Genomic DNA, 27293 nt, shown 5'->3' on the forward strand with positions numbered 1-27293 from the left:
CCTTCTAAATGTACTTTGACTGGAGAAACCTGAGAATAATTCCGTAAAAATAGTTACAGGTGTTGTTTATTATTATTAAAAACAAATTTAGGCGGTGTTGTTGAAAGAGAAACATACAGAGAGTGAACCAATTGAGGGCATGATGAAATGAGAGCATGAGAACAATTTACTAAAATTATCAACACAATGTAAAGAATCATTTTGTCAGCTTGTACTCACACTCATGTCATTCCAAACCTGCATGATAGATGATATTTTGAAAAAATGACTCAATAAAAAGTCAATGGGATTTTCATTGTATGAACAAAACAGATTAAACATAATTCAAAATATCTTCTTTTGCATGCCACAGAAAAAAAGTAAATAATACATGTTTGGAACAACGTGAAGAACAATCCTTTTAATGTCTAAGAAATCACTGATAGCTTTAACTTGCAGCCTGAATATGTCATTTTTATTTAAAACAGTCAAAAATGTACGTACACAGAAAAAGAGTGACCTGTGACCTGAGTGGCTCTCTTTTGGGTTTATTTAGCTGTTTGACACATCACAATTAAGGAAAAAAGAGAGAAGACAACTGAATATTAGTCAAATATTACATAAATCTATGCAAATAAAAATGATTATTTTTTCATCAGTGATTATTGACTAATTAATATGTCAGGAGTTCTCAACTCTGGTCCTCGAAGTGTCTTGCAGTTTATGTCCAGACCTGATCAATCTCACTTGCTCTTTTAACCAAAAGAGCTCGATTAGCTTGTTCAGGTGTGCTGGACCAGGGTTGGTGCTAAAGTCTGCAGGAGGGCCAGAGCTGAGATCCCCTGCAAAATGTTCTGAACATGACTAGATGGATCACTTACAGCAGTGGTGTCCAGTCCTGGTCAAGGAGGAGTTTAGCTCCAGCCTGTCTGTAGTGTCTGCTGATCCTGAAGACCTCGATCAACTGGTTCAGGTCTGCTTAACTGGGGTTGGAGCTCAATTCTGCAATCAGGATTAGATGGCAATAAATACCGAAAAGAGAGAGGACAAACAACATTTCAAATACAGTATTTGTTCAGGGGGTGAGGAACATCTCATTGAAAAAATGTGATTCCCAAAATATTAACAACATAAGCAAAATGTTATTTATATGGTGCAAAGAAAGTTTTTGTAAATGTCTATGACAAATCTACAATGCAAACACTGAGAAAAGGGAGAAAAAGAAACAAAAAATAATAGTTCAGTCAAATATTTACAGTATCTGTATGGACAAACTATGTATGGATAAATGTATACATTCAAAAGAAATTATTACATTAATGATATTAAATGAATGAATAGTATTTCATGGCCTAAATGTTTTACTTCCATTATAACTTTACATAATTAAGATAATTAAATATTACAGATGGTTGATTTCATTTCAGTTATCAATTAAAGTTAGAATTGTAAAAATCTGTTATTTTTAGGTCACGTTAGTTATGACCCCATGTAACGTTATGTAAGTTATAGTCCAGTCATTTTAAGCCGAAATGGGGGTCAACCTTGAACAAATTGCAACAGAAGCAAACTCAACTGATTTTGTATCCTCAATATGTCCTGAGTAAGGGAAAAAAAAGTCCCGAAGAATCCCATTAGGGGAAAGTTTCAAAAAAGACCCAAATATAGCCTATTTTTCTTATGTGAAATGGGTAAAATTTTTAACCTTTAGATATCACCATGAAAATTACTGAGTTGATTACTTACATCAAGACAAACAAAAAATGTATTACAAGTTTTTTTTTAATTGTTTGTTAACATGGACAAACGGTGCATAATCTAATTACGTATGTGCTAATTTGCATAAATACCACAACAGATGTAAACATCGGGTATAGCCAGGTGAAAATGTCTTGTTGAATTGTTGACATATAACAGTAAAATACTTGATGTTAAGGTCTGAATGGAACCCATTTAGGCTATGAACATTAATACATGGAACCAGCCTTTATTATTGCAGAGATGGGGTTTGGGACTGTTTCTGGGGGACGAGTCTTAGGGAAGAACAGGAGACGATGGAAAAGGAGAATGCAGAAGACAAAAGGTAAGTAAAATAAAAAGTGAATCCCCAGAAACAGTTCCACGGACCCAGCCCCAAACCCCATCTCTGCAATAATAATTAATAAAGGCTGGTTTAAAGTACTTCTTCCTGCCTCTATGTATTAATGTTCATGGGTTCACTAAAGTGTCCCAAATGATGGCCAAAATACTTTTGGGGCCACTTTATATGACATTGAGCACAATGTTAAGTCAAATTCATCAAACATTTGGCCAGTAAACATGAATTGAGTTATGGCAGAGTTTTAATCCCATATCACAACTGACACAACAAAGTGTTTTATGTAAGCCATTCCTCCCTGTTGTGACAGTGTGAGTGAAGTCATTTGATCCAGCTGCAGGACAGAGGCCATTTCTTTTATTAGGGACAGCAGTATGACTGTGAGTTTAAATGGCTTCTATTGTTCTATTGTGTTCCCACACACACACACACACACTTGACACAACTGCATCACTGCAAGCACGGAACATTTTTCCTGGATTGTGGAATACAGGGAGATGGACACAGAAAGTTCAAGGGAAAGAGATATAACCATAATTTCCTGTTGCAACTGTACCACAGATATATTCATCATCAGCCAATCAGTGCTGAACAAACAGGTAGTGACAGATACCACACCTATGACAGGCACCGGCACGTGGAGAAAAGAGCGAGAAGGTGGAGAATAGATACAAAGAGCCTGAGACTCGAGGAAAAAGTGGAAGAAAACGGGCGTCGCTTCAAGAATCTGAATGCAATTAATGCGGACACTGTTGGAAAGGGCACAGAAAGTTTAGATCAGCAAGGGAACAGCATAACAAGGACTCGTTGTCCGAGAAAGGGAGAGGCGCAGGACAAAGTGTGGAGGATGGACACATGGCTGAATGAAGTCCAGAAGCATCCAGCCCTGTATGTCTTGTGCTGTTCTGTAACCTTCAGGATTCTTCACAAGTTCCTGCAGACTGTGCCCTGCCCCGGCATTGTGGACACAGACCCCTGGAAGACGTGGAAATGGAGGAACCTCTCAGTGTCACTCGTCCACTCACTGCTTACCGGCATCTGGGCCGTCGCCTGGTGAGCTGCACTTTTAGTTTTCATTCATTATTTTCATTGAATTGGTTTACAATAAGAGCAACAAAGCACCGCACAACTTAAATGCAGTTTTAGCATCTAAATAACTCTGTAAAGCAAAAAAAGACAACAAATCTTCACTTTCAATATATATTGATATATTCTTCAAAACAACTTTTATTATTTAGAATCTAGAATTTTGAACAATTTAATGAAACTTTTTTAAAAATATATAATTGTCGTAGTACGTTTGGTGTATTTTAAGGATGTTTAAATATTTTTACAAGGCAAAATATTGAATAAGACATGGCACAGGTTCAGCACAGTACAGAATCAAAGCATATAGTTGTTGTGTTGAAATCGTAATAACTTGTTTATTGTTAGACATTTTTGTCTAGTTTGTACTAAAAGCACTGTGTAAGAATAAACACAAGTTTTTGAATGTTTATGAACAGCACTTAACCTTTAGTTACAGATCTTTCGGTTTAGAAACAGGAAGAACCTGCTGGACCGGCATGGATTGAGAGAATGAGTGATTGACAATAATGGTGTTGTAATTTTGTACAGAGTATGAATCACTTCATACCACAACCCAAGCAAGAGTTTCTATCAGCAACTCTTTTTTTATGATGTTTTATTAACAATGTTCAGGAGACACAAGGTCAAATGATCTATCCAATCATATCTTATAGCCGACTCACCGATGTTCCTCGACAGATTTTTTTGCGTCCCTCTGCCATTCCGACTCCTCTCTATTGGCTGGTTCATATCCCAGCCAGGGATACGGGGGAGTACTCTGGGTTCGAGCCAAATTCCGAGCTCGGGGCCCTCCCCTCGGAGAACACGCCACAATCTCTTTTACTCCATCTGATTATTTGTGTGAACTCATGTGAACTGTGTCTGGTACTGAGCACGTCTGTTGTATCTTGATCCTGCATGAATCTGTGTGTTTGTGCCGACAGTATTATTCAGCATCCTGTGATGGTGCATGAAATCCACTCAACCTACACCCCTTCAGCCTACATGCTAGTCATCGTCTCATCTGGTCAGTAATCACGTCATCATATCAGGAACGCATGACACTAACATACAGTAAAATGCAGCTCACATCTTATTTATCAGATGCTCATGTTCTCCTGTGTGTTCAAGCATATAGAACATATGTCCTGCCTCTGATCTAATGATAAGAGTTTAAGCTGTTCTGCGACTCATGTCTTTGGAATAATGTTGTAGAAAATTATTAGCACCTTAAAGCTGTGCATATACATTATATATACAGTGGATATTATACTGTACATGTGAGCATGTGAGAATAGATGTGTATGTATGCATATATTATACATAATTCAAACATTTGGGGTCAGAGTTTTTTTTTTTTTTTTTTTTTTTAAGACATCTCATGTTCAACAAGGCTATTTCAGTAGGCCTACAAACAGTAATATTGTGAAAAATATTAAAAATAATGTATTCCTGTGATGGCAAAGCTGAATTTTCAGGATCATTACTCCAGTCTTCAGTGTCACATGATCCTTCAGAAATCATTCTAATGCTGATTTGGTGCTCAAGAAACATTTTTTTTAAGTGTTGAAAACAGTTAATGATTAATATTTTTGTGGAAACTGTGAAACATTTTTTTCCCCCATATTTTTTAGTGAATAGAAAGTTTAAAAGAACAGGTCTTTACTAACACTGTTGATCTGTTTGATGAAAGTATATAAAAGTATTATTATAAAACGGATCGTTCCGGTCCTTGATTCTGATTGGTTGAGCCGCGTTCGAACCTTTACAGTCTATGGTTCGAACTTCGAACCCGTTGTAAATTACTCAACAAACACATTACACAACAAACATACCTGTGACCGCATTACATTAGTATCACTGTACAACTGCCGTTTGAGATTCTTTGTTGCTGCATGTGTTGCTTGGCAACCTCTTTGGAACTACATTGCTTGGCGGAGGAATACATGTGTTATAACGTTATATTTTTTTTGTTGCTGCATGTGTTTATTTTATGAATAAAATAAATATTAAAATGAATATTTTTTTGGGAATAACCGTTTTATTAAAGCATATATATTTTTTATAAAAGCCGCTTCGCGTCGTGCCTAACAACGCCCTTAGCTGTTCTAAATTCACTGTAAATCACGGCTTCAATGGGCTTATTGCTTTAATTTCTTTCAAACTGACCCCAAACTTTTATTAATTAAAAGATAATTATAGGCAAAGAAAAGTTTTGTACAAATAATGTTGAACGGACTGAAACCCCAGAGATTCATCTGAGAATAGAAACTGTGCCAAACGTTAACACTGATTGAGGGACACTACAGTGAACCTGATGCACACACAGCGATAATCATAAAGGGGCTGGAAATTGTAATTTAAATTGAAATGTAAAATGGAACCCTCTTACAACAAATATATATATACATTTTAAGGGTTTTGTCAATTAATTCAGCATTCATCTCTTTCAACAGGGTACTTCATTCAGGATGCTGGTGACATTATTTTTAGTGGGTACGCAAAAGCATCTTGGGAGTTTTTACTTCACCATTTTATGGTAAGTCAATACACGGGTTATCATACAAGGCCATGACAAATGTTTTAAGCGCTAGGCAAAGTCATAAAAACTATATTATTTAGACCTGGATAATGTTACAACTTGTTCCAGATGAAGTTATTGATTTTGAACACAGATTTGAAGGGGCTCAAACTTAATCCTGAAGTTGTGTGTGTGTGTGTGTGTGTGTACAGACACAATGATTGATTACACATCATTCCCAGTATACTCCAAGGAAATTGGCCTTTTGTACTTTGAACATACAGTATTGTGTGTGGGTTTCTTTTACTTTCTGTACTTGATTCCTTATTTGGCAAGGCCTCATCCTGAAAAAATAAATCCATGCAATTCTAACAAGTTGAAACAATGTTCAATAATGACAAACAATCCTGCCAGAAAGACACTATAAGCACTATAAGCAACAAATAAGAGTTTAAAACACTTTGAAAGTGTTACTCAGTTATACTTGTATATTTTGGCCTAATGGCTTTCCACAACGTGTTGTTTCAGACTAGGGGGATAATAGAAAACACCTAAAATACACAATATTTTTATGTAAAATACCACCAAATACTACATTAAATATATTCCCCTCATGTATGTGTATATATATATATATATATATGGCTTTATCCAATGTTCAGATTTCTGTTGTGGAAATATATTCAAATAAGTATATATTTAATTCGATAATTGCATATTTAAAATTTCCATAAACGTATAAAATGTTCACAATTCTTAATGTAATCAAGCAACTGGGGAAATCTATTGGTTCGATTTTTACCCCTATTCACCTGGGGTCTCTTGTATCTTTTCCTGTAGGTGATCTGGTGTTTCCTGTACGCCGTGTTCACACATCAGTATGTGGCGGGTGCAGTGGTGGCTTTATTCGTGGAGGTGAACAGCGTGTTCCTGCACACACGTTTACTGCTCAAACTGGCCAAGGTGGCCCAAAACTCTTTCATCTACACCGTTAACAAACTGTTGAATGTGGTGACCTACGTGACCTTCCGGCTTGGAGCACAGTTTTACCTCACCTGGTACCTCATATATCACTTCTCGTCGTTGGATCATGCTCTCTACTTCCTGATGACCATGATGCTCATGAACATTATGATTCTCATCTATTTCTACCGCCTCCTCCGAACAGACTTCTTCAACAAGAGGCGTCCTCACAACAGCGTTCCTAAATTTGCTGAGGACTAAACTAACAGATGCTGATGTCTATCGGTCCATAAACCAAAGGCTGCATTCAACATTTATCCATAGGATATCTGTACTGAACAGACAGACCTCACCAGACACAGTCTGTGGCCAATCAGGGACATTTAAAACATGTTAGAATAAAACATATATTTAGAATAAAAAATGCTTAAAACACTCAATAAACAACTTTAAACTCAACAATGGCAGCCAATTGTTTAAGTATCTGTTACAAATGGGTTTTACACTGCAAAAAGTGGTTTTCTTAGCATTTTTGCATTTTTTCCAGTACAAATATTGCAAAAGAAGCATTTCCTTGAGAAACAAAATGACGTTAAGACAAGTCGGATATTTTCTTATAAAATAAAATGTTTATGCAAAAAACAATGGCCAATGGGTTAAGAAAAATAAACTTCTTTGCCCACTGCCAGATTTCTTTCAGAAAACAGGACTATATTATATATGAAAATATAATGTAATTTTGCATTTCACATTAATGTATCTTGATTTACAATTGTTTATATGTTTATACTGGGAAACTAAACAATACTAAGAAAATAAATTTTAGTAGTGTATCCAAGGCAAGGGTCATCTTAATTTAAACTGGCTAATTAAAATAATTTGTCGTTTAACAGTTTAAGCATTTTCCCAAAATGGTAGCTGTAGCTGCCAGATTCTAATCTGAAGTAATACTGACATCAAGCTTTGCACAGAAATGCAGAAATTTAAACCATCTTTTTAAATTCCTTCTGAGAGAGCACTGAAGGGGAATTCAACCTTCAAAGAAAACGATCAAATGACAATATTTGTCCTATTAAATTATGTATTAGGCACGAAGCTCTCTCAGCAAACACAGTTCTGCAGAAATCGCAATAATGGAGCACCATTTCATTTTTCTCTGAACACATGGTGATAGGAATGTTCATTCAGTCAAATAATATATTCATTTTTTTTCTATCAAGAATTTAACATGCAAAAACAATGTTGAAAATGCTTTATATTAAAACAGAAGTTAACCTTTCCCAGGCTGTTATGAATATATTTAAGAAAATGCAAATAAATGTTCAACAATAAAACAGTTTGGAATGGGACAGCGAATTACTATTTGCAAAAATCATTTGAGTTTGCATTTCATATTTAAATCAGGAATCAACCATTTTCAGGCTTGCTGCATTGAAATAACTGAAATATTTTGCAACCTCTCCATTTTTCCTCACATCAAGGAAAACGTAAGGTAAGTCACTGTGCCATTTTTCATTTCTCCCCTAAAGATCAACCTAAAAACATTGCCCTGTACTCAATGGGCTACACCAATAATTCTGAACTTAACTGGGTAGGATGAATCAAACAGTAATTCAGTAATTCTGACATTTAATACAAGCCTGGCAAGCCAGACCTACATCAAGATGTTGGGTCTGGCAACTCACCATAGACACGCTCAATCCGAGGGGCGGGATAAACGGCTGTCTTTCAATTTCCCTCTGCACGCAGTAGGACAGCGCTTCAACCAACCAGAGCGTTTTCCCAACAGCGGAGCTAACGTTAGTTGATAGATTCAACTTTTGCAATATCTGGCCGGCTAAACTACGAACACATCTTCCTTTTCTAAAGATGACTTAATTGCCGTTCTTTGCTCTTTTCTCAAAGAAAAACTTAACTCCAAGTCCTCCAGAAGTCGCAGCCAAAGCCGATTCGAAAGACTGTTCGCCAGCAGCAGCCATTCTATGTTTTCAAGTAGCAGGGAACCGTTGCAACTCTGTCGTCATTATGTTAAGCCCGCCCCACCTACTCTATACACGATGTGATTGGCCTGACCCAATTTAGGTTTTTCCAGCTCGAAAGTCAATGGAGAGTTGCTAGACTACCCTGGCTGCAAAATAAATGTTGCTGCCGCTAGGGTGTGTCTAGATTTCTAGGCTAATTTAATACATAGTGAATAATTAAATTATGACGCTCTAGCTTACATAAACGAACATTTGGGGGTAAAAACAAAACACCTATTCTCAAACCACAGATTAATTCTAAACTCGTTTTAAATGCAAACAAATGAAGCCACAACAACAAAAATAGTTTTTACAAACATTTATTCTTCTGTACATCTGCCCAAGAGCACTTTAGATGATGCCGATCTGTAAGAAAAGAAGATGACAATCAGCACAGTTCAGAGCACAAACATTTCACAAAAGAAAGACGACAAAGCATCAGTGGTTCCTTTGAATGCATCAGAATCATTCAGGCAAAAACAAAGTTTGCATCATTTGCAGAGATTGACAGTCTAGCTACATGAAACTGACAATACATCTATTGTTTGATACACGTGTGAACATCACATTTACAAATTCACCTTGTTTGCAACATCCAAAGCATCGTAATCTGGCGCAAGACGAACGTATGCCTTCTTTTCGCCATCAGGCCTGCAGGGAGCAATAAAGCATTTAGAACATTTCATCGCATCTTCACAAATCTGACAATGCTCTTCCTGTGCATCAGAGGTTCCTTTGATAACATCAAGTTTCAGAGTAATGATTATCTTTACATCATTGCACAGCAGGGCTTCTCCCACAATGACCATCATCCTAGCAGACTTCATTGACCAGAAAAGCATTGATTTAAAACAGTGGTTCTCAAACTTTTTGACTCAAAGCCCCTCTATTAGCAACAATATTCAAAGGCTTCCAGATATTGGCTATTTCCTGCATTTCTACTGTAATTGACCTAACTTTTTCATTTTTTTTTTTAAACTTTATGCCCAGAAATTGGGAGCATTGATATTTTAACCCCTGGTTTCACAGCCTTGGAAGTTCACGGAGGTCCCCGGACCCCTGGTTGAGAACCACTGCTTTAAAAGACTTGAAAAACAAACCTACCTGATCAGTGTGTTGACTTTAGCCACATCGATGTCGTACAGTTTCTTGACGGCATGTTTAATCTGATGCTTGTTAGCCTTGACGTCAACAATAAACACCAGAGTGTTGTTGTCCTCAATCTTCTTCATGGCGGACTCAGTGGTCAGGGGGAACTTGATGATGGCATAATGGTCGAGCCTGGCAGAATGAGAGAGGTGTCAAACTCATGTAAGCTCTGCACTGTATTTATGCTTTAGTTTCAACTTTTTCAGTGTTGAAATGAGGATGCATCAGTGTTTTAAAAATTTGTAATCACATAATTTCATGCTTTGATCGCAATTCCCATCATTTGCATCCTAAAACATCTGATTTTAAGACAATCTGACATTCGTCAACTATAATTCAACACAGTAAAGTAACATAATATGCACTCTGGACTTAAGCGAGTCACAAAGCAGAAAATAGCATGCGGGTCTCACTTGTTTCTGCGTGGAGCGCTCTTCCTAGGGTACTTAGGCTGCCTCCTCAGACGCAGGGTCTTGGGCCGGCGGAAGGTTGGGGTGGTCCTGATCTTCTTCTTCCTCTGGCTGTGGACACCCTTCAGCACAGCTTTCTTGGCTTTAAGGGCCTTGGACTTGGCCTCAGTCTTGGCCGGGACAGCTGTAGAAAGAATTACAAATTATGACTTTACAATATTACCAAAGCAGTCTATATGACGCACCTTGAATGAGTACAATATTCCAACCTACGTTGGATAATATTCAATATTCCAACCTAATCCCTTATAAGCATTATATTGCTTTATTATTAAAGGTAATGGGACTTTCAGAGTCACATCAGTGTAACGTTATATGAATATGAAGGTAGCTGCTAGCAGCTACAAAATGCATCAATCCATAAAATTGCTGATATTTAACAAATATTTCGTTTTTGAGGCTCAGTGAATGACTCTTTAAATCACTAAACTGACTGATAATGAATAAGAAATGGATGGATATGGGTAGCCACGTGTGTTTACTAGCTAACGATGACAAGCTAATGAGGTGTCATACTTGTGTTTTACTCCGTTCAATTCAAATGGAAGGTAAATAACCAATTTATGCCAACTGGTTAATAGTTTTAACACGCGGCCAGTCTGACAGAATGACGCACTGAGAGCGCATGCAGCTCAATTATGTTAGCTTGCTAACCGCCAACCCGACTAAGGACGTCTCACTCCGGCACTTATTGAATTAAAACCAGTGTTATTTCACTCCATTCGCCCAATAAAACCACTAGACACAAACATAACTATAACAACTACATCTAGGCGAAAATGTAGATGTATATATCAGAATAAACTTTATTTTTATAATGTAAAACCTATAAAACGAACGCACCTTCCTTCTTCGCCTTCGGGGCCATGTTGGGAAAGGAAGAACGAGAAGGGTTTCCTTCAGTATATCACAGGGGTTCGCGTTAACAGATGCAGTCATCGCGAGAACACCGCTAGGCATTATGGGCTCTGAAGTTCAATCGCGCACTGTAAATATCGAGCGCCGCCACAGTATACAGAGGCGAGAGTGCTTGTTGAGCACAGTCACGCAGTAAAGCTTTAATACGACTAGCCTACTTGTTTATTATATTTCATGCATTTGCCGCAAAATAACCTAATAGCCTACAAAATAATAGTTGCCTTAACAACAAAAATGTGTCGACTAAATAATAGCCTAATGCGAATTTAGAAAAGTCTAAAATAGGCTGCTTGTAGAATGTAAAAAAAGCCTTCTGCCTTTAGGTAAGTTGTACATTTTTTATTTTATTTTTATTTATTAATATGTTTATGTTTTATGTTTGTTTATCCCACTAGTCACAGGACAGAATGGTTCAGTGTTTGTATTGGTGTTGTTAAAGCTCTCTACACGATGAGCTCTCTACCCCCTGTGAAAGGAGACAGGATCATCTGTGAACTCCCTTTGGTAACACTTTCTGTATTTTTAGTTAGTTTTAAATGTTGTCTCAATGCACATCTATATACTTTCACATCTTTATACTTCTCCCTAGTTTTCTCTCTCTCAGAATTACAACACTTAACAAGTAGAGGATTATTGTGTTGAATTACCCACTGAGTGTAATTCTATAAACCAGACTCAACTGGAGCAGATTATTATGTAAAACGATATTTTTTGCTGTTTTGTTTTGTTTACATTTTTAAAGCCTAACCTAACTAATTTATATCGGTTTATTTATTCAGTACTTTACAAGGGACGCTGCAGTGCACACCAAAGATGGCTTTAATATTACTGTTAGAGAGGCATGTCAAGGACAAAAATCAGGGTAAGTTACTCTTTTTCTCTTTCACACACACATGCAATAATTTTTTGCTATTATGGTGGAGGCTTTCCATTAACCCAGTTGTTTTCCATTAACATTTATTAAGCCCTTTTCCCCACAATGTAGGCAAAACCTCACACACAAACCCTCTAGATTGGTTTAGATTATATATGTGATACAAATGTACAGTGCAGCATGAATGAACATTATTTTATTGTAAATGTTCACTATATTTTCAGACTGAATGTAGCCAAGGTCATTGTAGTTGGTGATGTAGCAGTTGGGAAGACCTGTTTAATAAATAGGTAAGAGTCTGAAATGTTAATTTACTATTCTCTATTCAGATCTCATAGAGCTTTTACTGATACATTCAAATTTTACTAAATGAATCCCAACAGTGCGTACTAATAAATTACAAACAGCTTGATTAACTATAATTGTTAATATTTCTGACCTGAAGATTCTGCAAAGACACATTTGACAAGACGTACAAGGCGACTATTGGAGTGGATTTTGAGATGGAGAGATTTGAGGTCCTCGGGGTGCCCTTCAGTTTGCAGTTGTGAGTTTTGTGTTTTTTATAGGTTTAACAGTCATTCGTATGGTTGCATCCTTCGATCATGGACCTCTTTCCCTTTGCAGGTGGGACACAGCAGGTCAAGAAAGATTTAGATGTATTGCATCCACATACTACAGAGGAGCTCAAGGTAATAAAACAGACTATATTAAAGGGGTAGTATAAGGCCCTTAAGTCTTTGATGTCCCCAGAGTGTTTATGTGAAGTTTTAGCTCAAAATACCCCACAGATATTTTTAAATAGCATGTTAAAATTGACACTTTTTGAGGGTGAGCAAAAACGCACCGTTTTTGTGTCTGTCCCTTTAAAAGCAAATGAGCTGCTGCTCCCGGCACAGGGGGCGGAGCTTCAACAGCTTGTGTCCTTTTACCTCACACAGACATGCACTGAAAATTTCAAAAACTTTTAGCCTTTTATGTTCAAACCGGAGTCAGACAAAGATGGAGATACTCTAGAAGAAGTGACAATATGTAGACAACATTTCTGAATGGTTAGTTGATGAATTTAGGTAGCTTATGTGTAGTTATCTTCTAGTCATTTATTAGCATATTCGGTCATGATAATCTTAAGTCGCGTTCCCGGGGGCAGGGTTTATGTAAATTTTAGGGTTGGTGATGTCACTAACCCGGGAGGAATGTCATGTAGTCCCTACCAGCCATTTGTTGCAGTCCTTAAAAAATTATTTTTAAGCAAATATCTCCCTTTGCTTTGAACTTTGCAGATGTTGTTTATGTTCAGACAGCAACATTACACACTAACTAAAGTTAGAAAAGTGAAATCATAATCAACCACCCCTTTAAGTATACACTTGCTGTGGATTGTGCAAAAACCATTTGTCTTTTGTTTCCAGCCATCATCGTTGTGTTTGACCTGAGCAATTATAACTCTTTGGATAATGCGAGGTACAGTATGATCATTTATTTGGTTTGAAACACGTCTAATTAGTCATGAATCATGTCTGTTTTCTCTCACCTGTCTGTGTATTCAGAGAGTGGCTTGAAGATGCCATGAGAGACAATGACCCTTCTAGTGTTCTCCTCTTCCTCGTGGGAACCAAGAAGGATCTTAGTGTGAGTTATCAAATTATCACCTGTAAGATATTAAAAAGCCATGGCCACACTGCGACTTTCACACTATGTTGGCATAGAGGGGTCTCATTAACCTTTTAAAGAAAAACTGGATGTGGATGCATGCAATTGTACTGATAATCCCAAAATAGTGTTTCCTTGAGTCTAGGTGAGTATTTCTCTCCATAGCACCCAGATCAGTTGGCCCAAATGGAGCAAGAGGCTGTTAGACTCTCTGAAGAGATCAGAGCAGAATATTGGGCCGTCTCTGCCCTGTCAGGTACAGTAAAGTGTTAAAGACTTTTGGGGTTTTGAATGCCATCAAACTAGTTGGTATGTCTGAGCTGATGCCAGAAATATGTGAGGTTGCAATACTATCTAGATCAGTGGTCTCCAACATTTACTATTTTATCCCTTCAGGGAGCCCTCACTCACAAAAAGGTTGGAGACCCCTGATCTAGATGAAGTGTTGTAATAAATGCAATAATCTCACTAAACATCTTTGTCTGTATAAAACCACCACTGCAGTGCTCAATCCAAGAGAGGGTTTGTAGCACCATAACCTACTGAATATATCATCATATCATTTATATTATGTTTTCTGTTTTAATATATTTTAAAATGTACTTTATTCATGTGATGGCAAAGCTGCATTTTTACTCCAGTCTTTTCTCATTACATCATTATTCCAGTCTTCAGTGTCACGTGAGTCTTCAGAAATCATTCTGAATATGCTGAATTGCTGCTCTAGAAACAGTTCTGATTATTATCAATGCAGAAAACAGAAAAAATAATAATAATATTTTTATGAATATATATGAATAATACTTTTATTCAGCAAGGATGCATTAAATTGTTCAAAAGTGACAGTAATGACATATATGATGTTGTAATATAATGTAACATTTCTGTTTCAAATAAATGTAAATAAATTTACAGTATATAAGAAAAAAAAAATGATCATGGTTTCCAGCAAAACTGTAATCGTCATTGAGAATAATGACCATTATTAATAACTGAGCACCAATAATTGATCATTGAGCAGCAAATCAGCATATTAGAATGATTTCTGAGTAATGATGCTTAAAATTCAGCTTTGCCATAGCAGGAATATGGCAATATACATTTAACATTTTTATTAAAATAGAAAACACTCATTTTAAATTATAATAATATTTCGTAATATTGCTGTTTTTAATGTATTTTGATCAAATAAATGCAGTCTTGGTGAGCATAAGAGACTTCTTTTTCTTTCAACAATTCCAAATGATTCCATACTTTTGATGACATCAGATGTATCATTTCTGTCCTCCATAGGGGAAAGTGTGAGAGACTTCTTCTTCCGGGTTGCATCACTTACGTTTGAGGCGACTGTATTATCTGAGCTGGAGAGGAACAATTCTAGACAAGTTGGTGATATTGTCAGTAAGTTCTTTTTCAATAAAGTCCAAGTAATGTATCACAAATGTCTTAAAATGCTTCCGCCCCTCCCAAAAAAAGAAAATTCTCTCAGCATTACTCACCCCGGGCCCGGGTCATTTCAAACATGTAAGACATTTATGACTTTTTTCTGATATGTATTTCTGAGATGATATTTTGAATAATGTTGGTAACCAAACAATTTCGGTTCCCATTGACTTCCATTACTTATGGACTTTGACTTATATTGGAACCAAAACTGTTTGCTTGCCAACATTCTTCAAAATATGATCTATTATTTTCCCCAGAAGTGAGAAAGTCATACATGTTTGGAAAAGCTTGAGGGTGAGTAAATAACGGCAGAATTTTCATTTTTTGGGTGGACTATTCCTTGAACAAGTTTAACATTCACCCTTTGGGCTTATTTCAAACGTTTTATTTCAGTTTTACCAAGAAAATCTTTGTCTTACAGTTGGAAATATTTTGTTCACTCCACAGAAATTTCTAATAATTGTGATGGAAATTTTAAGAAGAGGCAATCAAACTGCTGTCGTTGACTGAACATATGCAACACGTTTCAATGGATCTGATCAAATGGGAATTGAAGTGATTCTTGAATACAGAATGCAGTGTAGTTAAGAGGTCACTAAACGCCCTCCTGGTGGTTCTGAATGGTTTTATTTGTAAATGCAGCCCTTGTTTTCATTGCATCATGCGTTTCTTTGGCTAATATGATACATATGCCAAGACTCATGACCACAGGCTCTGCTGCCGTCTGCTCGGACACAAGACTCCCACTGTGAGCTAAATGGAAGGATTGTTGGACGTAAAGTATCGCTCAAGCAAAAATTGCGAAGCAAAAATGAGCAACTCGACAAACATGTACACAGCGCTGTATTCTGTTCTGAAGTGTTGATTCATGAGACAATAAAGGCTAACATTTAAAAAAAGTATTATTTTAAGTATGGATTGTGTCAAAATAAATTAGAAATTGTTGGTAGTCTCTTAAGCATCAGAGGCATTAAAATTCCAACAAATGTCACATGGAAAAGGGAATAACGCCACCTCTTTAAATCACAGATGCCTGAAATGAATTAAGTTCTGAAGCTTGAATACAAACACTCAAACCTCTTCTTTACTAACTGAAATAACCCGACTACTTCAATAAAAACACTTGAATCAGAAGTTTCATTTTGACAACTTTATCAAAGAAAGAAATGAAATGGATGTCAGCAGTGAAATTACACTGAACAGAACAGACACTTGGAACTCACTTCCTGACCTAAAGGCATAGTGCAGCCTCGGTGCTAAAAGAACACATGATCAGGTCAGAAACTCTTCCCAGAGCTTGGACTATTCACTAAATGGGTTGTGGGGGTTGGGAAGTCATAATACGAATAACTGTTTGGTGTGTGAAAATATTGTCACAGTATAAGGAACCTGTTCATAAACTTCTCTTTGCTTAAATGTCACACTTTTTGTCTATAGTGATACATAGGATTGTACATAAAGGAAAGAAGACAAAGCAAACAGCATGTGTGCAAACACCTTCAGGAGGTCTGGCCAGCAAAGATGCATTTACATACACACAAACAGCATCCAAACTGAAAAAGCTCAATACCTTATAGCACAATAGTTCAGTTTACTTGTATAAGCACATTATTAGCAGTGACATCTGATTCTGTAACTTCAAAAATGAACAGCAAAATTAATGGGTTCAGCAAACCTTAAAAACATCATTTTTCAAAGTTTTGAATTTAAAATGCATACGTTTTGATCACTGTAATGGTCCACAAAAACAGGGCATTTACAAGATGTCTTTTGAAGTCACACACTTCATTTTAGAGTAGATAAACGTGTAGCTAAACAGCTTTACAAATCTCTTGAGTGCTTTTTTTCTCAGAGTTTTGTGTAACAGCTCAACAGAACACAGATTTTAAATCATTACAGTGCTCTGGTTCATACTGAAACAGGGTTTTATTTAGATGTTTAAGCCAGATACAAAAAGAAAAGCTCTCTGACTGGGCCTGAACTAATGATCTTACGATGAATTGAATACCAACTCCCATGGGCACAATCATGCAGCGTCTCATGCTTTAAGCCTTTCCTTTTAAATTTAGTTAAAAAACAAAATGAAAAAGGGGGTGCGTTCTGCACACACTTAAAAAAAGAAAAGAAAACCCTTGTGACAAACTTATATTGTAGGTCCATTTCCTAAATCTGTTTGTCATCATGTTTCAAGTGTTTGTCATTGTATCAGTAGCTCTGAATGACTCAAAGAAATACTTCTAGCAGCGAAAGAGCAAGACGTAGGATGAGAGATGGGACGTGGATGGATTGGGTTTTATATTTAGATGTCTGAGCACCCTCCTTCTCTCCTCCTATCGGTCCATCTCGTCCAAGAGGGGAGTGGCGTCTCCTGCGATGGACATGGGCGTGCTTTCGATCATGGGACTGGGCGAAGGTCGGGGTGTCATGCGGGGTGTCTTTTGCTTTCGCCGCTCAGCTTCTTTCTCCTGCAGCCACTGTTCAGCCATCTTACCCCAATCCACGGCAGTGTGGGAACTTGTCCTGCAGGGAACACAGATGAGTTTTACTACATCGTACCCCATATTAATTTAATTACAAGTGAAAAAAATCTTGTGAAATACCCATTGTCAATTGCATAGCAATGTATGAAGCGCTTCTCACACAGAAGTCTCTTTCAAACCAAGCAGCTTTCTATTGGTCAGCACAGCAAATTGACGTGACAAACTTAAACATTAGCAAAATCTGTGTGGGAAACGTTTTTGCGCAAAAACCTTGAACATGCGGATTCCTATTGAAATGAAATTTCCAATGCATAAAAAAAATGTCACAGGCTTAAAGAAAATGCTAATTCATACTCTGAAAGTAGATGGTGCTTATGGAAATGCAGAAATATAGTTAATCTGGTACACAAAGCATTGTGTAACTTTGATTCAAAACGGAAGTCAAACAGTATTTACGCTTTCAAATGCCATTCGTTTTTTTTTATTTGATATGGTGTTTATCAAACCACACCAAATACAAGAGTGCAGAGACGAGAGAGCCGGTTCCAGATTCTTTCTCTGTCATTCGCTATCACTTTGCCAAATACTCATGAGCGCCACAACCTTGTAGCTGCAAGTAACAGCTCTGGTCATGCGACAAAACCTGAATCTTATTAGTTGGCCAATTTTCTTTGAAGTGCGATGGAAGAGAGATTGGAACACCTCTCCATAAAAGAAACTTTGTGTGAGAAACTTGAGTGATGTGGCTAACAAGGTTCTGCGTATTGAAGAAAGCAGTAGCACTCACTTGGGCTGTGGCGTCCGCACTCTCGATGACGAGGACGATGGAGTGGAGGACGAATGCTGATGGTGTCCGTGTGAGGACTGTGGTGTACTGCTGGGATACTGGGGCGTGGTCATGGCCTGCTGTTGGCCTGGTGTGGTGTAAGAGTAGCTGGGCGTCATCAAGGGTGTGGCCATTGGCTGCTGGGGCGTTGCGAATACCTTGAAAATATGGAAAGGCAAGGAAAGAATATTAAATATTAGCATGCTCTGTTTTGACTCAGTAGGATAAAGAAGCAAATAGGTGCAGGTCTCGTACATAAGCGCTGCTGCTGCCACCTCCTCCTGCACTGCTGCCGCCGCTGTAACCATACTGACTGGAGGCCCACTGGGCCGGCGTTGTGTTGGGATTCTGGCCCTGCCCTGTAACCGCCGCTATGGCGTTGAACATCTGGGATGTCATGTTTCGTGGAAGAGCGTTGACGGCTCGAGTCAAGTCTGAGAGCGAGGGGACAGGAATGCGTTTTAAAATACATTCATGAGAAGAATCATTTGAGAAGCTTTAGAAAGCTCTGTTGTTTTCAGGTGAGAAGTCAGCATGTCTGACATACCCGCAATGTTAATGTTGGCAGGTGTGGCGTTCACTGATGCTGGTGTTCGCGTTCTGCTGCTGGTTGGTGTAACACCTTTAGAAAGACAACAACGTTGCATTAAAAGGAATAATAATGATGCTAGGCCAGAGCTGGGGTTTAGATAGAGAATACTAACCTGGCACAGGATCCTGGTAGTGGTCCTTGAACCAGCGGAAGAGACCATTGACCGTAGAGAATACCTGAGACCGATACCTAAAGCCATCTGGAGTGATGGTTACATATTCTATCCTGCAAAACAAAAGCAAAGCGCTATTAAAAAAAATTGACGTGTCTAGTGCTCTGTTCTGGTTGGGTAGTGAGCGTTACCTCGGCTTCCCTCTAGGCTGGTAACCCAAGAGAAATTTGCCCGGTAGGTCTCTACAAGCTGAAACGTAGTAGGGGATGAATGTCGGCTTCTCTTTCTTGGACCTTATGAGAAGCTCCTCCATTTTCTGTACAAACGCAAGAAAGGATAAATAAACAACTCCTCATCTACAATTTGCAGAGGCCATTTCATAGTATATATCAAGATGAAGAGAACAGAAAAATGGTAGTTCCTCAGAATTATAACATACCTTCCTATCACCTCCATTGCAGTCGTGGAAGTACTTGTGGCCGAGCAGATCTCGTGCAAACGCAGCCATGGGCTGGACGTATCTGGCTGTTATTTCATCCAGATCCTCAAATTCCTGCAGATAACCACGACTACCATTAGATTTCAGATATACTGCATGAACGAATTGTGCTTCTCCACTATAGTTCAAAAGTTCAGGGTCAAGAAAAAAATAAAATAAATAAAACCTTTATTTAGCAAGAATGCAGTATAATTATCAAAAGTGGCAGTAATGACGTTTATAATTTTACAAATGTTTTCTGTTCTTTTGACCTTTCAATGTATCAAATAATCCTGAAACCAATGTATCAGTTTCCACAAAAAAAGTTACTCTTTCACATCTTCCTGAGCTTGAACAGACATATTCACACAAAATTATTCACGTCCAGTAATATCGTAAACATAGTCGGTAATGTCATAAGTGAACATAAATACATGATAAATAAAATGCATGTGTAACAGTGTACTGGATCCGTGCAACTCTTAAGAGTGAAAGCAGCCTAATAATCTTGCCGCTGTCTGTTTTTATATTTTAATCAAACAACAGACAAGGAGAAAAAAAAAACCTCACTGCTCTTGACTGAATAACTTTAAAAGGGGTTCATCTATATTTATACAGATATTTTACATTTGATTACTATTTCTGTACCTGAAAATCTAGTTTAGACCCCAAACTTTTCAACGGTGATGTATGTGCAAGATGTAGCAAAAGCTCACCTCGTTGTTGATCCAGAGAGTATGTCCAAGGCTGAAGGCATTCTCTTTGCCCTCCTCACGCACATCCACATGCTGATAGATCCCATCAGCCACCTTCCACGTGACCGTCAGGTGGTTCTCCCCTTTACTGCTGGGTCGAATAACTACGTCACCCTGATCCATGGATTCCATCATCTTCTCCGCTTGTTTGAAGTTGATGTTGTGGAAGGACGGGTGAGCGATCACACGCTTAATGTAAGCTAGTGAAAAGAAAACGAAAGTCATACCTGCATCACTTGAAAATATGGTAAATGCTCTCAAAAAGAGGTTGTGTCAATACTGACTGGTTCTCTGCTGTTTCTTCTTAAGCTCCTCTTCCTGTTTGACATCATCTGTCTCAGCATCAAAGTCATAATAGGTGTCTTTGGGAAGCTTCCATTCATTGTTCTTGTCGCTCAGATCAGATGTTCTACAAGTGAGGTCCACATTGAACTTTTCAATGTCAATCTTCATGATGCGGCAGTGCACAGTCATGCCAACCTATAAGTGGAGATCCAGGCATAAGTATGTCAAAAGGAGATTCAGACTTATTTAATGTAGATTGCATATAAATGAATGACAGATAAAGTAAAGAAAGGAAATTTGAGATTAGCTCACCTTGACCCTCTCCTCAGGGTGTTTGACCACCTTGTCACTAAGAAACTTGGTTGGGATAAAGCCCATGACGGCGTTATCTAACCTGGTTCTCACGCCGATGGCTTGACCAGGACAGGAGCCGCTGTCAAAGTGATTCCACACCTGAGAAAAACAACATCATGATATGAGCATTTGGCAAAATGTGCAAAAGCAAAAATTTCCATGATCTCAATCCATTGAAAGGTAACAAAAGATTCCCACCTCACTGAGCTCAGGAAAGTTGTCCTGCTGGCAAAAAGGACACTGCCAGAGTCCCGTCTCATCATTACGAATGGCCTGGTCGTAACTCTCACCCTGTGGCCTTCTGTGAGCGATGCCAGTCACCACACAGGTGATGAGTTTACCTATATGTGCAATAAGATTCAAACATATTTTTTTGTGCCAACAGTATCAGGACAGAGAACATCACAGAACACTATAAAATATGTAAATCTGTAGGTTTATAATTGTATTTTACTCTATGATCAAAACATTCAGGTAGTATTTACCAATATAGAAGGTCTCAGGCGTCTCCTTGGTAAGCATGTTATAAACCTCTTCAGTGTTGGGAGGTCTGTAAGGGGCTCTCAAATCTTTATATCTACAACTGAGCTCCGCTCGGATGTCATACAGCGTAATTCCCTTATTGCCATAACCCTGAAAGAAAGAAAAAAATGATATGGTTACAGGAAAAAGGTTTAGTTCAGTCAAGTATATGGTTGAACAGCTTATGCTGTATTCCTCGATTGTCACTTTGGATAAATGCGCCTGCAAACAGAACAAACATAAGCATTCTATCCAAAATTAAGACAAAAACAAAGCTCACCTGTCTCTCCAGCTCCTCAGCAAAGGCATCCAGATCCAGGTCCTTCAGTCTCTCTGGGTTCTCAAGGATCTCCTCTAGCGCTCCGGCTGGGTTGGCATCTTCTGCCGACTCGTCGTACTCTAGAGCATCCACTGCCATTTTACGTGCCCACTCATACGTTTCAGGGTGCACTCGGGAACCATCCAGAACCTCAATGTAGGAGTCAGTGCTGCAGAGTGAAAGAAGACATTTTTTCAACTCATCTGGCAGTATGCAGCATAATTCAGAGTGAGCTGGTGGTCATTCACACACATTATGTTTAGCATCTTACCTGTCACCAAGAGAGGCAGTGTCGATCTTGATAAAGCCAGCACAGTTTATAAAGACTTTGGGTCCCATATGACACATGGTGACCAACTGGGTACGGTTCTCTAACCTAGTGTTGTTCTGTTTAAGAATCTGAGGAACATTGGGAAGGTGCAGAAGATAATTGCAACATTTAGTTCTAGCAAAATATCTTACAAATAGAGAACAGCGAACACCAAAAGTGAGTGTTCTCACCTTGAGCAGGTGTGAGCCTTTCCTAGATCCAAGGCCACAGATGTACTGGACTAGGCTCTGGGTGTAAGGGTGAGCAATGGCACGGTTCACATCAACACCAACCTCGTTCACCCGGTTTATAAACTCACAGTAGAGAGCGCCCAGCAGCTCCTCTTTCACTACATGCTCCTGAATAACATTTAAATGATAATACATGAGAATTGATTCACAAATAGCCTTCATTTCAAACCTGAAAGAAAAATTCTGTGTCAATTCAACCAGAAGCCCCAAAATCTAAATTTTTATTTTGTTAAAAAAAAAAAAAAAAATCTGAAGAAAGATTTCCATAAATAGTGATGAAAGCCAAAATATTAAATGCCATGGATAAAGACTGAGTAATCCACTATTTTGTAGAGGGGGTTCAAAACAGCAATTTTCACAAAATTCGTAAAATCTGTTGACTTTAGCAATCTTTGTTGCATTATATGCCAATGGACACTTTTCATGCGCATCAGATTCAGTAAAAAAAAAAAAACCTTCTAATTTTTCCTAATAATTATTCAATTGTAGAATCTTATGAATAAACAATTGAGAGCAAATTAATGTGCCTCAACTTGACCATTTCAGTTTGGCACTGAAATATTGTTGAAATTGGTATGTTCTATGCAGTTGTTTTGATAGAAGACATTTCTAGTTTTAACATTGTTCTTCAGACATTCCTCCTTAAATACAATAAGCATCAGCTGTTTGAAAAGTTACCCATATTTGGTTTTCAACCATTGAAAATGGGTAAAGCTCAACAATTTGCACATGGAGTCACATTAAGATCCCAATATCTCTGAGAATGAACCATATATGGGACCTTAAAAATGAACAGAAAAATAAATGTTTGATAAGAACCAGAATCTAAAAGAAGTTAAGTACTAAAATTAAACAAATAAAAATACATTAAAAACTACATAGAAATGTAAAAAAATAAGACGACTAATAATTTAATAACACTGACAGACATTGCAAGGCTTTACACAAATACAATGAGGAATTCAGAAGTAATTAATAATAGGGCTGGAAGTGGAACGACGCGTTGACAATTTATTGGTTTAATTAATTAATTAATTAATGTTTTTAAACATAAATGGCAGAAAGTAAGTCATTAGATGAAAGAATGGGCTGGTACCTGTAGGGGATGCAGTTTCAAACACAGGATGTCCTCATCGGTGCTGCAGACTTGGGCAAACTCCACTAGGGGGTCCTGAATCTTGCGAGCCACAGACACAGCCTGCCGAAGCAGAGGTGGGTAGTCTCTGAAGTCCGCCTATGAGAAGAGCAGAATGTGAAAGAAACATTAGGAAAGCTATAGCCTAGAGCCTTCAACAACGGTTTATTTGTCAAGTTTAATCGCACTACACTGACCTCAGACTTCTTGCTGTTCATATAAAGCATAGCCAGCTCGTTGTCCACCAGCTCCACTCCCACCGCAGGCAGAGAGGAGTCCTGCTCCAGCTCACTGATGGTGCGCTTGATGTCCTCCAACACCATATGAGCATCACTACACACGTCCAGAAACAGGATTAACATGCGGCCCAATAAAAGTTTATGGCATTTTTAAAACAAAAGGAGCAAAAATAAACATACCGATTCTCCCCAGCAACTGCAACAACATGTGGCTTCTTACTAAGGAGGAATTTCTTGAGGTTTTCAATGTCTTGAAGCTATGGAAACACAACATATGCTTTAAAAGCCACAATACTGAAATCAACTTGAGTTAATAAATGGTAAATGGTAATTAGTAATTAGTAAATGCTTGCAGGGCTTCTGTTTCTTCACCTTTTTCTCTCTTTCATCCTCTCTCCATGCATTTCTCCTCTTAAGGAAATAAGGTAGCCTGAGGAAGTCCACAACCTCTCCTTCACCATTGATGAGGGAGCAGAAAACTGGTGTGTCTCTATAGAAACACAAGAACATAGCAACAAATTATTAAACGATTAGTGTTATTCACTGAAGTGTGATTCACTTTAAGCGAGAATTAGTGAACCTTCACGCAAATTAAATACCAAATTGCCAATAACCGATATGGTGCTGGTGCATCCCTATTTAAAATCAAGTGAAGTATTATGTACAAATATGTACCTGCCAGTAGCAAAGGCCACCCCGAGTACACGGATACCCTTTCCTTGTGACTCATCCATTAGGTCATCGTCCTCCTCTACCTGCTGATCAGGCCTATAAGGAGCCACCTTCAGGCAGTTATACAGCTTCTTGCAGCAAGACTGCACCACAGACACAAGAAACACAAATCAATATGTTTTAGGCCACAATTCGGCACAGAAACTGTTGGGTAGCTTTTAAAGGAAATGTCAATGTGGCACCTTAACAATATTGTCCTTGGCTTCAGCAATAAGCTTATTTTTCAGTTCCTTGGCCATCTGTGGATACAGGAACTGCTGAAGGGAACGTTCAATAGCAAGTGTTCTCTGCTTGTTCCATTCCTGCACCTGGTGACTGAACTCATCCCTGTAGTAGAACTGCTTAATCTCATCAAAGTATGTCTGATCTCCATACCTGTAGAGATGACCAAAAAAAAAAAAAAAATTCTTAGTACCTCTTGTATATAATCCTTAACAATGCATGAATTGTTTGCAGGCTTTTAATCAAGCAAAAATTTTCAGGACACATCTATACCCTTTGACTCCCACAAGGTCAATGCAGATGTCTATGGCGAGCAGGCCTTCCTCCTCAGCCAGGCACATCTTCAAGAACTGATCTCCACTGAGCTCTTTCACAGGCTTGTTCTTCAGGTACTTGAAGGAATAAGCATAGTGCGCTTCATCCACATCCTGGGAAACATGACAGACATTAGCTGATGTGGAATTACAGACAATGCAAACAAAAAAGAGCAAACAATGCAGTAACTGGCACATCAGTTCAATCTGGGTTTGAATAGGAGTTCACTACGGTAACACTGTAGCAAAGCAATAACAATACCTACAGGCATCAACAGAATTCATTCTAGCTAAAGCTCTACCACAACAGAACTCTGCTGGGATGGGAAAGTTGCTATTTTGCTAATACCCTTTCCTTGATGAATATGGTTAAGCAAAAGAGTAGAAGATAAACAAAAATACAACAGTTAAAAAAATGATGGTAGAAAACTGACACTTTCTGCATAATATAAGGTAGGTCAGTAAATCCTAAGAACCAACCTTCTTTCCCTTCTTAGTTGGCTTGATGTTAATCTTGGCCCTCTCCTGGAAGGTCTGTCTGAGCACGTGCCTGACCAGCGGTTCACGGGCAATCTGCATGGCCACCATGTAGCGAGCGCCTTCCAGAACAGCCTCCGGGGTGCTAAATTGGCTATGAAAACATGAATAAATTTATGATTTATGAATAAATATGCAAATTGCAAACTTATTATTCAGAAAGCAGTGGGTAAAATACTTGAGTATCACAGGATTTTTTTTTAATAAGATACAATTTCAAGTTTTCATTGATCCATTACCTGCACACATAGTCCTTGGCCAGCTCCAACGGCTCTGCAGGGAACTGCTCAGTTTCGTGCCTCTGATAACTGTCTCGCAAGTTTTCTCCAAACTGCTCTGGGGTCAGACCAAACTTCTTGGCAAGACCATCTAATAAAAAAAAGTGTGTATGCATTCATAACTTTCAAGGAGTTGCATTGTCATTATATATTCTGCATATAATTACATACAAAATATTAAAATAATACCTTAACATTTTTTCCCCAATTTACATAATTCTATCATATTATAGAACATATTTCTGACATATAAAAATATGTCGCTAATTATATATATGCTTATTTTTGCAGTAGGTCAGGGAAATGTTTTTGTTGTGTATTGGGTATTGTTAAGTCTTATTTATATTTGCAGGATGTACACACCAAGGCCTGCGCTCTGGCAGATGCTGTACATATCTCTACGGGAGGCTTGTTTCAGATCTGGCCCTTTCTGCTCCTCTTCTTCCTCTTCCTCTTCCACCTCTGCTTCTTCCCCTAGCAGAAAAAAACAAAAACAAAAAAACAGGTGTTAGTCTAATGGTATGGCTGAACATCATAATTGGCTCATTCAGTGAAAACACGGCTGTACCATCTTCCTCTGACACTTCCTTGATCTTCTTCAGTTTCTTTTTGTTGACCTTGGTTGCATTCTGCATCTTAGGAATGTCTCGGCCATAGTAGAGCAGGAAATGGTTGTAGACGTCTCCCAGCTCATCAAGAGACTGGACATCTTTCAGTCTGTCAAAGCAGAAGAAACAAGTGATTGCTGTGGACACAGCATAATGTGTTAGAAAGTTTGTTAGGTAGGTACTCATACCTCTCCATATCAGCAGTGTCTAGGGGACGAGTCGAGTCAGCCAGTGGTTTGTCAGGGTCAGCTGAGATCTGCTCAAATTGATAAGACTGCATTCGCTGGAAAAGACGTGTCAGGTTCTGCTTTCTGGTCTTCAGCTGGGTCCACTGAAGAGAGGACAGCATAAACAGACACATTTAACTGTTAAATTAAAACAAAAAGCAGCAACCACAATGCATTCTGAGAACATTCTGATTGGGCCCTTACCTTCTCATCCCACTGCCACACCTTCCACAGATCATTAATGTTAAGCTCTGGCTCCACATACTCCTTCCTGTAGAATGCAATGAAGGGAACCTGTAGGATGGAAGAGAGAAGGGACAAGTTAATGCCAGATGATCTGTCTAGAAGTTTAAAGGCAGTGACACACCAAGCCGACGTCAAAGAACTAGCGGCGACTAAAGCCGCCTGTTGTCGCCTTGCGTCCACTGCATCTGGAACAAAAATCTGAGCTTGAACACACCAAAAGGACTACAGGCCACTGTCAACTAGCATGTGCATTCTGCACCTGCGTGCGTGTAAGGAAATAACAACTATATCAGCAGGTATCAAGTGTGTAT

General features: G+C 38.3%; 4 protein-coding genes across 7 annotated transcripts in view; 2 read left to right on the plus strand and 2 right to left on the minus strand.

The window, feature by feature from the left end:
• Positions 1 to 2528: 2528 nt before the first annotated feature.
• tlcd1 (TLC domain containing 1) lies at positions 2529 to 7086 on the plus strand. Its single transcript, XM_084388236.1, has 4 exons — positions 2529 to 3130; positions 4090 to 4172; positions 5602 to 5684; positions 6507 to 7086. Exons 1-4 carry the CDS (start codon positions 2925 to 2927, stop codon positions 6888 to 6890), a joined length of 756 nt encoding a protein of 251 aa, XP_084244362.1. The 5' UTR covers positions 2529 to 2924; the 3' UTR covers positions 6891 to 7086.
• Positions 7087 to 8954: 1868 nt separating this feature from the next.
• On the minus strand, positions 8955 to 11221 carry rpl23a (ribosomal protein L23a). Its single transcript, XM_084388237.1, has 5 exons — positions 11113 to 11221; positions 10213 to 10393; positions 9755 to 9931; positions 9232 to 9301; positions 8955 to 9016 (listed from the first exon to the last, which is right to left on the minus strand). Exons 1-5 carry the CDS (start codon positions 11135 to 11137, stop codon positions 9002 to 9004), a joined length of 468 nt encoding a protein of 155 aa, XP_084244363.1. The 5' UTR covers positions 11138 to 11221; the 3' UTR covers positions 8955 to 9001.
• A 33-nt stretch (positions 11222 to 11254) lies between these two features.
• Positions 11255 to 16292, plus strand: rab34b (RAB34, member RAS oncogene family b). Of its 4 annotated transcripts, none has more exons than XM_084388232.1 (11): positions 11255 to 11510; positions 11583 to 11691; positions 11967 to 12049; positions 12286 to 12351; positions 12507 to 12608; positions 12689 to 12753; positions 13474 to 13525; positions 13612 to 13693; positions 13880 to 13970; positions 15008 to 15115; positions 15608 to 16292. In XM_084388232.1, the coding sequence occupies exons 2-11, from the start codon at positions 11638 to 11640 to the stop codon at positions 15664 to 15666; spliced, it is 762 nt and encodes a 253-aa protein (XP_084244358.1). In that variant the 5' UTR covers positions 11255 to 11510; positions 11583 to 11637; the 3' UTR covers positions 15667 to 16292. The 4 variants fall into 4 exon arrangements, 3 of the variants coding, with proteins under 3 accessions (XP_084244358.1, XP_084244360.1, XP_084244359.1); XM_084388234.1 differs by having other exon boundaries at positions 11258 to 11510; positions 11627 to 11691; positions 15608 to 16180; XR_014625332.1 differs by having other exon boundaries at positions 11267 to 11510; positions 13860 to 13970; positions 15608 to 16180.
• A 12-nt stretch (positions 16293 to 16304) lies between these two features.
• supt6h (SPT6 homolog, histone chaperone and transcription elongation factor) overlaps positions 16305 to 27293 on the minus strand; it is a 15459-nt gene continuing 4470 nt past the window's right edge. Inside the window, exons 10-37 of the mRNA XM_084388238.1 lie at positions 26941 to 27077; positions 26698 to 26840; positions 26470 to 26618; positions 26265 to 26375; positions 25863 to 25992; positions 25567 to 25717; positions 25046 to 25200; positions 24733 to 24925; positions 24494 to 24633; positions 24191 to 24308; positions 23999 to 24075; positions 23777 to 23912; positions 23541 to 23678; positions 22385 to 22552; positions 22155 to 22282; positions 21845 to 22052; positions 21528 to 21675; positions 21241 to 21383; positions 21001 to 21141; positions 20688 to 20883; positions 20365 to 20603; positions 19610 to 19723; positions 19362 to 19486; positions 19171 to 19283; positions 19014 to 19088; positions 18722 to 18900; positions 18428 to 18624; positions 16305 to 17680 (exon numbers count right to left, since the gene is read on the minus strand). Of these exons, the coding sequence (XP_084244364.1) occupies positions 17491 to 17680; positions 18428 to 18624; positions 18722 to 18900; positions 19014 to 19088; positions 19171 to 19283; positions 19362 to 19486; positions 19610 to 19723; positions 20365 to 20603; positions 20688 to 20883; positions 21001 to 21141; positions 21241 to 21383; positions 21528 to 21675; positions 21845 to 22052; positions 22155 to 22282; positions 22385 to 22552; positions 23541 to 23678; positions 23777 to 23912; positions 23999 to 24075; positions 24191 to 24308; positions 24494 to 24633; positions 24733 to 24925; positions 25046 to 25200; positions 25567 to 25717; positions 25863 to 25992; positions 26265 to 26375; positions 26470 to 26618; positions 26698 to 26840; positions 26941 to 27077 (4142 nt within the window). The 3' untranslated portion in view covers positions 16305 to 17490. The remainder of the gene's footprint in view (positions 17681 to 18427; positions 18625 to 18721; positions 18901 to 19013; positions 19089 to 19170; positions 19284 to 19361; positions 19487 to 19609; positions 19724 to 20364; positions 20604 to 20687; positions 20884 to 21000; positions 21142 to 21240; positions 21384 to 21527; positions 21676 to 21844; positions 22053 to 22154; positions 22283 to 22384; positions 22553 to 23540; positions 23679 to 23776; positions 23913 to 23998; positions 24076 to 24190; positions 24309 to 24493; positions 24634 to 24732; positions 24926 to 25045; positions 25201 to 25566; positions 25718 to 25862; positions 25993 to 26264; positions 26376 to 26469; positions 26619 to 26697; positions 26841 to 26940; positions 27078 to 27293) is intronic.

Source organism: Rutilus rutilus (genome assembly GCF_951802725.1).
Source record: "Rutilus rutilus genome assembly, chromosome: 18".
Classification (NCBI taxonomy): Eukaryota; Metazoa; Chordata; class Actinopteri; order Cypriniformes; family Leuciscidae; genus Rutilus; species Rutilus rutilus.